This window comes from Rhinopithecus roxellana, chromosome 17, assembly GCF_007565055.1.
Source record: "Rhinopithecus roxellana isolate Shanxi Qingling chromosome 17, ASM756505v1, whole genome shotgun sequence".
NCBI classification, from domain to species: Eukaryota; Metazoa; Chordata; class Mammalia; order Primates; family Cercopithecidae; genus Rhinopithecus; species Rhinopithecus roxellana.
In genome coordinates this window covers 37,381,300-37,396,870 of record NC_044565.1, presented here as the reverse complement: position 1 = coordinate 37,396,870, position 15,571 = coordinate 37,381,300, and the positions used below count along the sequence as shown (strand labels likewise).

General features: G+C 34.1%; 1 protein-coding gene across 6 annotated transcripts in view; it reads right to left on the bottom strand.

The window, feature by feature from the left end:
- Positions 1 to 15,571, bottom strand: part of VPS54 (VPS54 subunit of GARP complex) — a 127,831-nt gene that overhangs the window by 56,953 nt on the left and 55,307 nt on the right. For all 6 annotated transcript variants that reach the window (XM_030921134.1, XM_030921131.1, XM_010381668.2 and 3 more), the window contains 3 exons: positions 4,776 to 4,902; positions 3,124 to 3,231; positions 349 to 404 (listed from right to left, as the gene is read on the bottom strand). In XM_030921134.1, coding sequence (XP_030776994.1) covers positions 349 to 404; positions 3,124 to 3,231; positions 4,776 to 4,902 — 291 coding nt within the window. The remainder of the gene's footprint in view (positions 1 to 348; positions 405 to 3,123; positions 3,232 to 4,775; positions 4,903 to 15,571) is intronic.

Sequence of the window (15,571 nt, the reverse complement as noted above, 5' to 3'; positions counted from 1 at the left end):
GGAAGCTAATCTGTGGGCTTGGCCCATGAGGAGCTCTTACGAAGACTGGAAGAAGTAAAGGTATCTACTCCTCTAGCTTTCTAGTAAAGGTACCTATTTCTCCTGTGTCTCTCAAGGGTTGCCTCAGGGTGACTGCTTCCCTGTACTCAAGGTCACAGCTTTTTATCAACTACCTTCTCCTCAATTCTGTTAACCACTCTCTTTGTCCTGCACTGTCACTTGTGATTTTCCTACACTCTGCTCACACCTTAGTAAATAATTCCTTTACGAAATCCACTTCAAATTATTCGAATTTGCATGTATCATCTTTTCTGACTGATAACCACCAACCTATATATTTATACTTACTTCACAACAACATCTGTGTCTATTTCTTCTGTTTGTGAAACTTTATTAATAACACACTGCAAAATTCAAGAAAAAACAAAAACAATTTGATTAATTGTCTTTCAAATCCTAAGTAGTCCATGTTCCATTTGTATATTAAAAAGGCCCTTACTATATGAGCACTTTTCAAAAGAGGACATGCATGTGGCTAACATAACTGATCATTAGAGAAATGCAAATCAAAACCACAAAGAGATACCATCTCACACAAGTAAGAATGGCTATTACTAAAAAGTCAAAAATAACAGGTGTTGGCAAGGTTGTAGAGAAAAGGGAACACTTGTTATACACTGTTGATGGGAGTGTAAATTAGTTCAACCATTGTGGAAGACAGTGTAGCCATTCCTGAGAAACCTAAAGACAGAAATACCATTCAATCCAGCAATCCCATTACTGGTTACATACCCAGAGGAATATAAATTGTTCTATTAATAAAGACACATGCACACGTATGCTCACTGTAGCACTATTCACAATAGCAAATACATGGAATCAACCTAAATGCCCATCGATGATCCACTGGATAAAGAAAATGTGGTACATGTACACCATGGAATACTATACAGCCATAAAAAAGAATGAGATCATGTCCTTTGCAGGGACATGGATGGAGTTGGAGGTCATTATCCTTAGAAACTAATGCAGAAACTGAAAACTAAATACTGCATGTTCTCACTTATAAGTGGAAGCTAAATGATGAGAACACACAGACACACAAAGGGCAACAACGCACAGTGGAGACTATTGGAGGGTGGAGGGTGGGAGAAGGGAAAGGATCAGAAAAATAACTAATGGGTACTAGGCTTAATACCTGGGTGATGATATAATCTATACCAAAAAAACCCATGTCACACGTTTACTTATGTAACAGACTTGCACATGTACCCCTGAAATATTATTAAGATTTAAAAAAATTTAAAAGGCTCTTACTTACTATAATTACTTTACCAGATTTTTATATCTTACGCATCTCTCATAGTGTTTGAAAAGCTGATTACAATTAGCCAATTAAATAATCACTTCAGAGTATGTTTGAATTGTAATAATATCGCCTACTATTCAAAACTGTTCAAAATCATACACCAGAAAAGTAGAACTATAATACTTAGGAACAAGGTGTAAGCCCCATATTAAAATCCCAAAAGAAGTTCATATTGAAAGTTACATTTCCTTGTGATATATGCAACAGTTTAAAATTAAAAAATAAATGCTTAGATTTGAAGTCTGGGAATTGAAACATATCAGTTTTTAGAAATTGCTTAAAATATATATACAGAAAATTGTACAAATTATGTTTACAGCTCAATACTTTTGTACAAATGAAGTACATTTGTGTAATCAGAACTCAGCTCATGAAACAACCTTGCTGATACCCAGAGCTCCTCCCCTATTCCCTATCAGTTACTACTTCCTCCCAAAATATACTATTGTCCTGATTTTTAAACCATAGAATAATTTTGCCTGCATTTGAGTTTTACATAAGTGGAATCATATACTGTATACTTTCTGTGTTTGGTTTCTTTGGCTCCACATTATGTCTATAATACTCATTTGTTATTCTGTGTAATCTATTCATTCTCATTAATGTATAGTATTCCATTGTATAAATACATCAAAATTCTATTTATCTTTTCTACTGGTGATAGAATTTGGGCTGTTTCCAGTTTTTAAAATTACAAATAGTACTGCCATGAACATTCTGCTGTGTTTTGGTGAACTTATATACATATTTCTGTTGGGTGCATACCTAGGAATAGAAATGCTGGGTCCCAACATGTATGCAAAGTTGGCATTACTATGTATTGCCAACAATTTTTCAAAGTGGTTGTACCAATTTAAAAATACAGTGTTTTAATCAGTGCTTGAAAGAGGGGATGATTATAATTTTTTTGCTTATTTAACTTTTAAACTTATTTTAAACTTTAAAAACTCATATATGTACATTCAACCTTAATGATAATAATCAATTAAGCCTAATAAATACATTTAAAATTATGTTATCTTTTTCATATATTTAAAAACCGAAGTTCAGTGGATAAGATTTATCTGAGTAAAAAAAGTCAAAACAAAGATCAGGGAATACTGAAAAACACATGGATTTTAGTTTATAATTTCTTAGAGATTAGGATAAAAAGGAAATGAACATTTGTCTACTGCTAGTGGGAGTATAAATTGGTAAATCTTTTTAAATAGGAATTAAATTCTATACATCAAATAACTTAAAAATGCTTTTCACTCTCTAACCAATACTTCTAGGAATCGGTCTAAGAAAAAATATTCTTAAGTACGAAAAACAAACAAAATAACTTTATACCACAGACATCTGTCACAGTGCTATTTATCATATCAAATTAAAAACAATCTAAATATTAAATACAGAGGAAAAGTTAAGTAGATTTAACATAATGTTAATGGGACTTTACACAATCATTAAAAATGATGTTTCTGAAAGCTTTTATAATGAGAAAATGCTTATGATTCTAACAAATATATGTATAAAATCATAAACACATAATGACAACATAAGAAAATCAACAGTCTACACATAGAAATATTCCTATAGCAATAATCTTTTGGCTGGTAGGACTATGTTTTACTTTCATTTTTCTATATTTTCAGTTTTTAGATAAATTAGCTATATTACTATTACACTATATATATTATTACTAGGATACATAAAAGTAAACTTCGCAAAGGTTCCAGACCAAAATATATCAAATAAAAATGCACGATTACCTGTTTAATGATATTCTTTGCTGTAATAATCATTTTTTCACCATAGATTTCTAAAAAATTAAGTTTTCTTTGTTTTAAAAGTCCAAATACAAGAGATACCAGTCTTTCCTGTTAAAATAAAATAAAAGTATGTAATCTGACATTTTAAATAGGAAGTAATTTTACTTAGAGGTAGAAATATTCAGCATCAGGAGTTCTGTTTGATCCTCAGATTGCTATCCTACACAAAGTATTTTCTAGCAGCCTGAAAAACCCCCTCCCACAGCAATCTTATCATGAGATTTTTGGAGTCAGCATTCTAAAACAGATAAATCCTACCCCACCACAGTGAACCAATGAAGCTGGTTTTGGGGTAAAACAATACAAGGGTATTTTTTGTTCTAGTTTCAACAAGTAAAAAATACCCTTCTCACACCCTGATGACCAATAAATACTCCATGGGCCCTGTGGTTTGTTTTGGGTTTTGCTTGTTTGTTTGTTTTGAGACAGGGTTCCACTCTGTTGCCAAGGCTGGAGTGTAGTGGGGTGATGACAGCTCACTGTAGCCTTGATCTCCCAGGCTCAAGTGATCCTCCCACCTCAGCCTCCCGAGTAGCTGGAACTACAGGCATGCACCACCACACCTGGCTAATTTTTAAATTTGTTTTGTAGACTCACTATGTTGCCCAGGCTGGTCTCAGATTCCTGGGCTCAAACCACCCTCTAGCTTCAGTCTCCTACAGTGCTTGGATTACAGGCCTGAGCCACTGTGCCTTGCCCCTGTGCTTTTTAATGCATGGTCTAGAAGACTGAAATAATGACCTAGACTCTCTGTGGGAAGTCAACTGCTAACATGTACAAAAGTTTCTTTACTTAGGCGGTTATCAGGGTTTCTGGGATTCTTTACTAGTTGTTGTCAGTGATTAACACTGAGAAGTTACCAGCTAAGTGAAGCCTGGATATTATGTATTTGTATATACATATATATAAAACATGTTCATAATAGGTACTCAGTAAATTTGAGTGACGGGTAATTACCATATGATAATGATCACTTTTTTGGTTTTGTTTTTTTTGAGACAGGGTCTTGCTGTGTTACGATCATGGCTCACTACAGCCTCAAACTCCTGAACTCAAGTGATCCTCTCGCCTTAGCCACCCAAGTAGCTGGGACCACAGGTGTGCATGCACCACTACACCCAGCTAATTTTTTATTTTTTGTAGAGATGGAGTCTCCCTATGTTGCCGAGGCTGGTCTCAAACTCCTGGGCTCAAGCAATCTTCCCACCTCAACCTCTCAAACTGCTGGGATTATAACAGGAGCCAATGCAGCCAACTATGATCACTTTTTATAAAAGACAAGCTCCAACACTCGCACGCATGCACACAGAATATAAATTAATTCATCCTATGTCTGCATTTTTAACTCGGTCTGTAAGCTCATTCTAACTCTAATTTCTAATTAAGCTATACAATTATATTATTCTCTAATTCCATAGGATAGTGAACAATTATGGTGCTTGCTAAAGTCACATAGCTAGTGAAGGACTTCATAGGTCTGATAGCCCTTGAAATTTAAGATAATTTTGTTTCCTATAATCTGAAGACAATGTATTCTAAACCAAGACTGTTAAGCAATGGCATCAACTTCATTCCACAGTTAAAACACATACCTCTTCTAAAACTTGACAGTCATCTTCCAGTGGTCTATTTAAGTCAGTGTGAGAATAAGTAGAAAATTCTGCAATCATCATTTTATCTATCAGTTTTTCTAATTCACAAAGCTGTGATCCCAAATGCCTAAAAAGGAAGAGGAAAATGTTAGATTTATATTCACTAAAAACTACAAATTCGCTCCACACAATCAAGGGAACTAGTAGGTAAAACTTTTCCAGCTGACAGTACCTGTGCAATAATGCAATGTTTTCAAAAAATGAAGTCCTTTAACTTACCAAAATAACTGCAAATATTTCATCTTCTAAATTCCATTTTTCTCTTTATAGTTGACCCTTGAACAACATGGGGGTTAGAGGCACCAAACACCAGTGCAATAAAAAATCTGTGTATAACTTCTGACTCCCCCAAAATTTAACTACTAATAGCTTATGTTGACCAGAAGCCTTACCAATAACATAAACAGTCAATAACACATTTTTTTCTATACTGTGCGTACCATATACTATATTCTTACAATAAAGCTAGAGAAAATATGTTACTAAGGAAATCCTAAGGAAAAGAAAATATATTTACTATTAAGTGGAATCAGATCATCATAAAGGTCCTCTTCACACTGAGCAGGCTGAGGAGGAGCAGGGAGAGGAGTGGTTGGTCTTGCTATCTTAAGGGTGGCAGAGGAGGTGGAAGTGGAGGCAGAAGAGGCAGACACAGTCAGTATAACTTTACAGAAATGCATTGTAATTTCTGACTTTACTTTTTCATTTATCTAAAAATGTTTGTTTCTATATGGTACCAAACCTTCTTCTACCATTTGCTTTAGTTTCAGTGCCCATATCATAGAAGAGTCCATGTCATAAAAGAAGTCAAAGGCAGTCTTGAATAACGCAAACTCTGCTGCCAGACTGTCTAATGTCATCTTGTTTTCTGGCACTGCTGCTTCTATATCTTTTTCCTCATTGTCTGGCATTGGTTTGAGAACACCCATCTCCATCAAGTCATCTTCTGTTAATTCCTCTGGTGTGGTATCTATTAGCTGTTGAATTTCTCCAAGATTCTTATCTTGAAATCCTTCGTTCCTCACCCATTTTTGTCACATCCACAATCTCTTTCATGATCTCCCTGATCGTCTCACAGCATCTGCACACAGTTTTCTCTAACAGGAATTTATTGTTTCGGGCTTTATGGTCTTCACAATTTTTTTCTGTAACAATGATGGCATCTTCAATGGTGTAATCCTTCCAGACTTTTGTGATGTTCTATCGGGGTTCTCTTCCAAGGCACTGATAATCCTTCCTGCAGAGTAATGTGTGTAATGAGCTGTAAAGGTACTTATGACTCTCTGATCTAGAAGCTAGATTAGAGATGTTGTGTTTGGGGCAAAGAGACCATTTTAATGCCTCTGGTGTTGAATTCATGGGGTTCTGGGTGGACAGGGCCATTGTTCAACACCAAAAGAACTTTAAAAGGCAGTCACTTTTTGGCAAGGTACTTATTGACTTCAGAGACAAAGCATCAATGGCACCAATCCAGAAAGAGCGTTATCCAGGTCTTTTGTTGTATAAGCAAAATACTGGCAGCTGTTATTTATCTTTTCCCTTTGAAGCTTGTGGGTTAGCAGCTTTATAGATAAGGGCAGTCCTGATCACAAACCTGACTTCATTTGCACAAAACAGTAAGAAATAGCCTATCCCTTCCTGTCTTAAATCCTGGTTCTCACTTGTCTTCCTTACTAATAAATGTTCTTTGTGGCTTTTTTTCCCCAGAGTAGGGCACTTTTGTCTGCATTAAAACCTTTCAGGTAGATATTCTTTCTCCTCCATTATTTTCTAAATGGCATCCAGGAACTCATTTGCTCTTTGTCAGCAGAAGCTGCTTCTCCTATTATCGTGACTTTTCTGTAAGCCAAACCTCTAAAATTATCAAACCATCCTTTGCTAGCATTAAGTTCTCCAGCTTTAGATCCTTCACTTTCCTTTTGCCTTAAATTATCGTTTGATATCTTAGCTTTTTCTCAAATATTAGAGTCTATAGGTATGCCTTTCTCATAGTAAGCCTGCACCTACATAAAATCTGCATTTTCAATACTGGATAAAAAGGTACTTGCAAAAAGTACAAGGCTTTTGTAAATGCTGTTGTAGCTAGAGTGAGGACTTGACAACTTTTTTTTTTTTTAAAACAATCGTGGGCAACCACAACTGCAGACCTCAATCTACTATACACATCAAGGAATTAAACTTTTTATTGTAAATGTCATCACTTCTCTCTGCTTCTTGGGAGTACTTCCAGCATCACCAGTGAACTTAGTTTGGGTTCCATGATGTTATTCAAGGTGTACAGCATGTATTAAAAACAATAAAAACATGCAAAAACTGTAAGAGATCACCTTTTACTGTGATACTCCATTTACTGGAGAGAGGAACTACTCAAACATAGATGACTAGCATCACTTGAGCTCATCACAGTAGCAACTGGAGGTGGCTATGAAATTATTACAGGGGTATAATATGTACCAAAGTTTTTTGCAGGTATGATTTAATACTGCATGAATGGGGCCATGTACAATACAGTCTGTAAGTTTTGATAAATTTTAACTTTTTTGACAAGTAATTATGATATAGTTTATTGTTTTCTAGTATATGCTAGCTATTTCAAGATAACATGGCTTTAAATCAAATGATGAACGTTTAAAAAGTTTGAACTCCTAAGGGCATATATTGTTTTGAAGAATTTCAGAAATTAAAACAAAAATCTTCCTTTGTCTTCTAAATAAATATAAAATCCATTCTTCTAAATAAACATAAAATTCAGTTGTTCAGGGTACTATTTTGAGACACTTCAGACCTAACGTTTTTAAAAAATTACAAAAAAGCCTTTTTCTCTTTCTAGGTAGAGCAATGGTAGATATAATACTATTGCCTTCTGACAAAGCTCTTCCGAAATTGAAAGACTGTTTACCTACTGTAGGAGCATTAAAACATTTGAGAGAACGGTATTCAGCAAAGATCACTATAGCAGGAAATCACTGTGAAATGTAAGCTTCTTTGTTCATATTTGATTATTGTCTGTATTGTCTGTTTTCATAATTAACATACTATTGTGTTTTCAGACTCAGCATTTGAAAATTATTTTAATGTGACAAGATAAAATTTTGTTATATCATGATTGCAAATTTGTCTATTGATAAGAATTTAGATGTTTTGTATTTTATATTTATGTTTCTGAGATAAATTTAAGTTTTTAGTAAATATTGATGTTTTAATTTTTTTATTAAGTTCTAGGGTACATGTGCACAACATGCAGGTTTATTACATAGGTATACCTGTGCCATATCGGTTTGCTGCACCCATCAACTTGTCATTTACATTAGGTAGTTCTCCTAATGCTATCCTTCCCCCAGCCCACCACCCCCGACAGGCCCCAGTGAGTGATGTTCCCCTCCCTGTGTGCGGGCTCTTTTTTGGTTCCATATAAAGATTAGTTTTTTCCAATTCTGTGAAGAAAGTCAGTGGTAGCTTGATGGGGATGGCACTGAATCTATAAATAACCTTGGGCACTATGGCCACTTTCACGATATTGATTCTTCCTATCCATGAGCATGGACTGTTTTTCCATTTGTTTGTGTCCTCTCTTATTTCCCTGAGCAGTGGTTTGTAGTTCTCCTTGAAGAGGTCCTTCACATCCCTTGTAAGTTGGATTCCTAGGTATTTTATTCTCTTTGTAGCAATTGTGAATGGGAGTTCACTCATGATTTGCCTCTCTGTTTGTCTATTATTGGTATACAGGAATGTTTGTGATTTTTGCATATTGATTTTGTATCCTGAGACTTTGCTGAAGTTGCTTATCAGCTTAAGGAGATTTTGGGCTGAGATGATGGGGTTTTCTAAATATACAATCATGTCATCTGCAAACAGGGACAATTTGACTTCCTCTTTTCCTAACTGAATACCGTTTATTTCTTTCTTTTGCCTAACTGCCCTGGCCAGAACTTCCAATTCAACTATGTTGAATAGGAGTGGTGAGAGACGGCATCCTTGTCTTGTGCTGGTTTTCAAAGGGAATGCTTCCAGTTTTTGCCCATTCAGTATGATATTGGCTGTGGGTTTGTCATAAATAGCTCTTATTATTTTGAGATACATTCCATCAATACCTAGTTTATTGAGAGTTTTTAGTATGAAAGGCTGTTGATTTTTTTCAAAGGCCTTTTCTGCATCTATTGAGACAATCACGTCATTTTTGTCATTGGTTCTGTTTATGTGACAGATTACATTTATTGATTTGTGTATGTTGAACCAGCCTTGCATCCCAGGGATAAAGCCAAATTGATGGTGGTGGATAAGCTTTTTGATGTGCTGCTGGATTCGATTTGCCAGTATTTTATTGAGGATTTTCTCATCGATGTTCATCAGGGATATTGGCCTAAAATTCTCTTTTTTTGTTGTGTCTCTACCAGGCTTTGGTATCAGGATGATGTTAGCCTCATAAAATGAGTTATGGAGGATTCTCTCTTTTTCTATTCATTGAAACAGTTTCAGAAGGAATGGTACCAGCTCCTCTTTGGTGTTATTTAAGGTGTATAGTATGTATTAAAAACAATAAAAAACAAAAATATGCAAAAACTGTAAGAGATCACTTGTTACTGTAATAATTTACTGGAGAGAGAAACTGGTCAAATACAGATGACTAGCATCACTTGAACTCACCACAGTAGCAACAGGAGGTGGCTATGAAATTATTACAGTGGTACAGTATGTACCACAGCTAGTTTTTTGGAGTTATGATTTAATACTGTATGAATGGGGCCATGTACAGTCTATGTGTAAGCTTTGATAAATTTTAACTTTTTAAATATATTTTATGATAGTAAACGATAAAGTAGACTGGTACCTACATATATTTTATGCATTCATGGCATATATATTTCTAGGCTATGTGGAAAGTTTTTTCAAACTTTCACAAATCTCCAAAAACGTTTCCAATATATTTACTGAAAAAAAAAATCTGTGTATAAATGGACCCACAAGTCCAAACCCATGTTGTTCAAGGTCAGAGGTATATCTTTAGCCTCCAAATAAATGTGTTCTAGAAAACCTGGTTACTGGGCATGATTGTTTCCACAGACAAAATATTGACATTCTAAGTCCTTTCCTTATTAACCATTTACTAAATGTCAGTGCTGGTAGCTCCCCATTATTCAACAAACATTTGTGCCTATCCTGCACTAGGCCCTGTCCTGGGTGCAAATAAATATCTGAAGGACTATATGTACAGATGGACTCAATTCAATCTTTCCCATAATCAGTTTGAGTTACTGTGTAACATCCCTTAAGTCATTAAGCTGAAAGTCATTGAAACACAAGACTGAAAAATGTAAGGATGAAGTACTTTCATACATAGGGATTTTTGCCATACTTTCAAATAGCTGTATAAAAGCAATGAGCTAAAGAAGCCTAGTTGGTCCAAAGAATTTCAAAACTTAAGTGAAAGAGTCCAATGGAACATGTTTACATCTCAGTGGAAAAAAATGTTTTAAGCTCTATTTTGAGGGGCAGTTTTAAAACATTTAAATATTACATTAAAATTTTTAAAAAAACATTTAAAATATACCTACACTACATTTACTTGAAAAAGAAAACCTTAATATTGACAACTATATCTACTAAGAAAGATGAGATATAACACAATTTTTAAAAAGTTAGTTAAAACCATTTGACCTTTTGGGTAGATGCATTATTCTTCTTTTATAAACAACATATGGTAAGTAGGAGTAGTGATAATTATGAAACAAATCTGATAAGTGAAATAACATAAAAGTTTGCATTTTTCTACATGAAAATTGTATTTCTTATAGTTAATAGACTAAAAAGGTTCTCATAAATGGCATCAATATCTTACAGTAGACTAATTTAGAATAGATCCACCAGTACAAGCTAAAACATTGTCGCAAGAGGAATTTGGCAGTATCTAGCAAAATTACAGAGGAATTTTGACCTAGGAATCTCACTTAGAATCTGTCTCAAAGATGCATGAGCAAAAATACCAAAGAACATACATTAACTGCCCTTCTATTGGTAACTGTAACAGAATAGAAACAACCCAAATGCTGACCAGTGGGGAATGGTTGAATAAATCACAATGCATTTATTTTAAATAGATATTACTTTTAAAAGAATTGATAAATACCTATACATACTGTTAGAGAGCAGTCTTTTTTCATTATTTCCCCTCCAGAAGCCTTTTCTAATCTTACACACACACAATCCCATGAAATTTTTAATTTTTTTTTTTTTTTTTTTTTTCTCCAGAGTCTCCCTCTGTTGCCTAGGTGGGAGTATAGTGGCGCAATCTCAGCTCACTGCAACCTCCACCTCCCAGGTTCAAGCAATTCTCATGCCTCACCCTCCCAAGTAGCTAGGAATAAAGGTATGTGCCATCATACCCAGCTAATTTTTGTATTTTTAGTAAAAGACAGGGTTTCACCATGTTGGCCAGGCTGGTTTCAAGCTCCTGACCTCAAGTGGTCCACCCTCCTTGGCCTCCCAAAGTGCTGGAATTAGAGGCATGAGCCACCGTACTCAGTCACCCCTATGAAATTTTAATACCACAAATATATCTGTTTATGTACCATGGCCCTTTGAAGGGTCACAAACCATTGTTATATTCAAGATTTTTTTTCACCTTTCAAGAGCCAATGTTTGCCCTCTTGAGGTAGTATCTCCCATTGAGAATGCATGCTGTAGAGCATGTACAATATCCAGAGTATATTGTAAGGTAAAAACAGCAGGTGGAGAACAGTATCTACAGTGGGCTAATGCTTATCTAAGATGAGAGACAGACAGACGGATGGATAGACAGATATAAACTAAAACTTTTAAATGGCGACTTATTGTAGGGGTTGTGGGGGAGAAAAATGGGGTCATACTGATACTTCCAATTTAAATTCAAGACTATATGATTTTTACTTCTTCAGTCTTACATATGTATTTCCTTTTAATCAGGCTGAAAATTGTGATTACTAATGACACTAACACAATTCATCATTTGTTTTATCCCACAACATACACAGATTGTCTCAGAACAATATTATTAATACAAACAATATAGGACTTTTTCCTCTTTTCCTTAAGATATATCCCATATAAGATGAACAGTTAAATTACTGTTTTAAAGTCACTTTAAAAAGAAAATTATTTCCCAGTTCTGTCCACTACAAAAGCCTAGAAATAATGGCCAATCCAGTAGCAAGAACACGCCTACTACCCAGATGGATTTCTAAATACTATTTCCTACTAAAAGAAAGTAGGGCTCCTTAGACAAATGGCAGATTACAGGTCTGGGGTAGGAAATATATAATATAAACATCCTGTCATAACACAAAGTAAGAAAACTGTCAATAACTACTTAGGAAGTCATGTCAAAAGACTCAAGAATGAACTTGAGGAGGTTCCTACAAATGATAATTCAATTTGAACATTGATAAAAATTAAAAAGCAAAGAAGTTAAAACACTTTGAAAGCATATAAATCCATGTATTTATAATATCTTTAAAAATTCATCAGTTATCTTTGGAGGATGCTAGATTTCCAATTCATTATTTTGAAAACAGCTAAATAAAGGAAAATAATCTAGCATTTATCCTGTCTAATCTTGTAAGAACTGTCCTTCAAAGGGTGACCAAATAATTGTTATGGGGAAACATCAACTCATAGAAATGTTCCAGTGAATAAGTAAAGAAAAGTGGGACAGAATTAACGTATCATAATTTGTAGCCCATAATTAATGATAAATCTAGAGAACTGTTAAATGGCTGCTAATCATCAAAAAAGATTTTTATGCTTCTTGACTGAAATACACACCACTGTCTATTAGGTGCTCTTGTCAAAGAGTAAAATGTAAAGCTAATCAAGCTTTTAAATCTAACTATCAATTACAGAGAATATAGGTGAAAAAATAACATGCTAAACATGGAAACAGTTTACAAAATCCAAACTATGAGAAGCACTATAAGACAATCCAGTTTCTTCGATTAATATTTTGAAAGAAAATTAGAATGGATAACTATGGATCAAAAACCACTTGAGACATATCAACCAACTGCAATATATAGATATTATTTGGACCCTGATTACAATAAACACACTGTAAGAAAGAATTTTGAGACAAACGGGAAAATCTGAACACTGACTAGCTATATTTGAAAATATAAATGACATTAGAGTTACATTTTAAAAAAATCCTTACCTTTCAAAGATACCTAATGAAATATTTATGAATGAAACAAAATGTTTGGGGTTTGTTTCAAAATAATAAAGGATATAGATAACACAAACTCGGCTTTGCATTGACAACTCAAAGATGATAAACAATTTATCTAGCTTCCTATAACTCTTTTCATATAATTTCCTTTAGTTTTGTGTATGTTTGAGTCTTTATAAGTTTGTTTTTTAAAAAAAAAAAAAACAGTGACAGTGTAGGATATAAATTTAGACCTAATATTGCTTGGCTCTCAATTATTTTTATGAAGACCATTGATTCTTTTTTAATGCAGACTAGAGGTTAGCACTCAGGTATGTGTTACCTTCAAGTGTAAATACTCTTCAACAAATCACCATAAAGAATTATGGTGAAAGGTCCATATGACTATACCTACTGATATTTGGGCACCAAAATAAAACTTTCTGTTATTTTGGCATAACTTAAATGCAGTGTTCTATTTGACCTTAGATATTATTTTAAATAAAACTTGAGTAGCTTCATTTTTATGCATCCTTAAAGTAATTTTAAAGTTTAATTATCTAATACAGATTATATAATTAATTTAATAAAGAACCTCAATACTAACACCAAATAGTATTTATTTTATAATCACAGGTACTTTATATATGCAAGAATTTGTCTAAATAAATCCTTAAATGCAACTTTCAGAACTGTAATATTTTTCACCTATTCATCCTCAATCTAATTGTTCTTTTATATTCTCGGCTACTTTGACAATAGATGTAATAATAACGACATATGCATTATTATTAATCTTAACAAAAATATTTAAGATAAATCTGCTAACACCTTGTTTTAAAAGTATGTATCCTAATAATCACATACAGTAATTTAGAGTGGTGAGAGAATCTACTGAAATGACAACTAAAATATCATTTTCTGAAAAATATATCCAGCTAAGTAAACTGAAACAATCCCAATACTTTCTACTTAGATATGCCTCAATTTGCACATTAATTCAGACCTTCTACTAAGTTGTATGTTCAATACAGTGACCTCTGTGCTGTTCTTATCAGAAAACCTTGTATATCAATAAACTCTGTAGCAATTCTAGTTTCATCAAATAGCAAGAAGTCTGATTTCTTCATCACAAAACATACAATGTGGATGTTTTCTTACTACAATATTTTAAAATCTAAATTATAGGAGATTTAAGGTCAAATAACATGTTAAATACCTTTTGATAGATCTAATAATAAAGATCCCTTAGATGGAATCTCAAGGTGGCCACTAATCAATGAAATCATAATAAACTGGGACCTATAATAAACTGAGTGTTTTGCATCTTTTCTTTCAAAAAAAAAAAAAAAAAAGCTTACAAGTAGAAAACAAGCTAGCTGCAGTCATTTTTATGCCAAAATCCATTAATATGGTAGTTCGTGGCTGCTGAGCAAACCTATAGTTCAATTGCCCACAGTTTGTACAATTAAATTAGTATTGATGTTCAGAGTGATCTCTCTGAGGTCCTATAAGATTCTCAAACAAATATATTAAAAAGCATAGCTCTCGAGTCCAGAGGGACCCAAGTTGAATCTCTACTGTACTGTTACTTAACTTGCTATATGACCTTAGTTTTCCTATCTGTAAAGTGTGGGTAACATTCCCTATCTCATAGTTTTTTGGGGAGTGGGCGATGTCCATATACTTAGCACAGTATCTGGTATAGAATACTTAAGTATTCAATATATGTCCTCTGTTGTAGAATGGTGGTGGTAGTAATCATGGTATGAAGCAATAGGAAAAGAATGTTAACAACAATGATGAAAACTAAGAGTTTCTACACAAAGCTTTACAATAAGAAAGAACAAATAACAACACTATAGCACTAAGTTTCAAGGTAACTAAAGATTTTCTGTATCAAAATCTGCAAGATATCAACATTCAAATGCATTCTTGTGGGTTCATAATGAGACTTTTGTACTACATGTGCTTAAGCATTTGAATGCCATTAGCCTCAGCAATACTTTTAGCTAAATTAGTATATAAATGATATATATTGTTTCAATGATTATCATTTTTATTGGTAATAGATAGCAAAATTTCATTGCATATGTAATAGTTAAAAATATTTATATCCCGGCCAGGCACAGTAGCTCACGCCTGTAATCCCAGCACTTTGGGAGGCCGAGGCGGGCGGATCACGAGGTCAGGAGATGGAGACCATCCTGGCTAACACGGTGAAACCCTGTCTCTACTAAAAATACAAAAAATTAGCCGGATGTGGTGGCAGGCGCCTGTAGTCCCAGCTACTCGGGAGGCTGAGGCAGGAGACTGGCATGAACCCGGGAGGTGGAGCTGGCAAGTGAGCCGAGATCACGCCACTGCACTCCAGTCTGGGCAACAGAGCGAGACTCCGTCTCAAAAAAAAAAAAAAAATTTATGTCCTAATAATTAAAATCACCTAATTCTGCAACAATTCAGGCAGTAAAATCATTCAAAATTTTTTAAATTTATAAATTCAACAAATGTACAAAAGAATTATAATTATGAATTATGCAGTGAGTCAATATTACCCTTC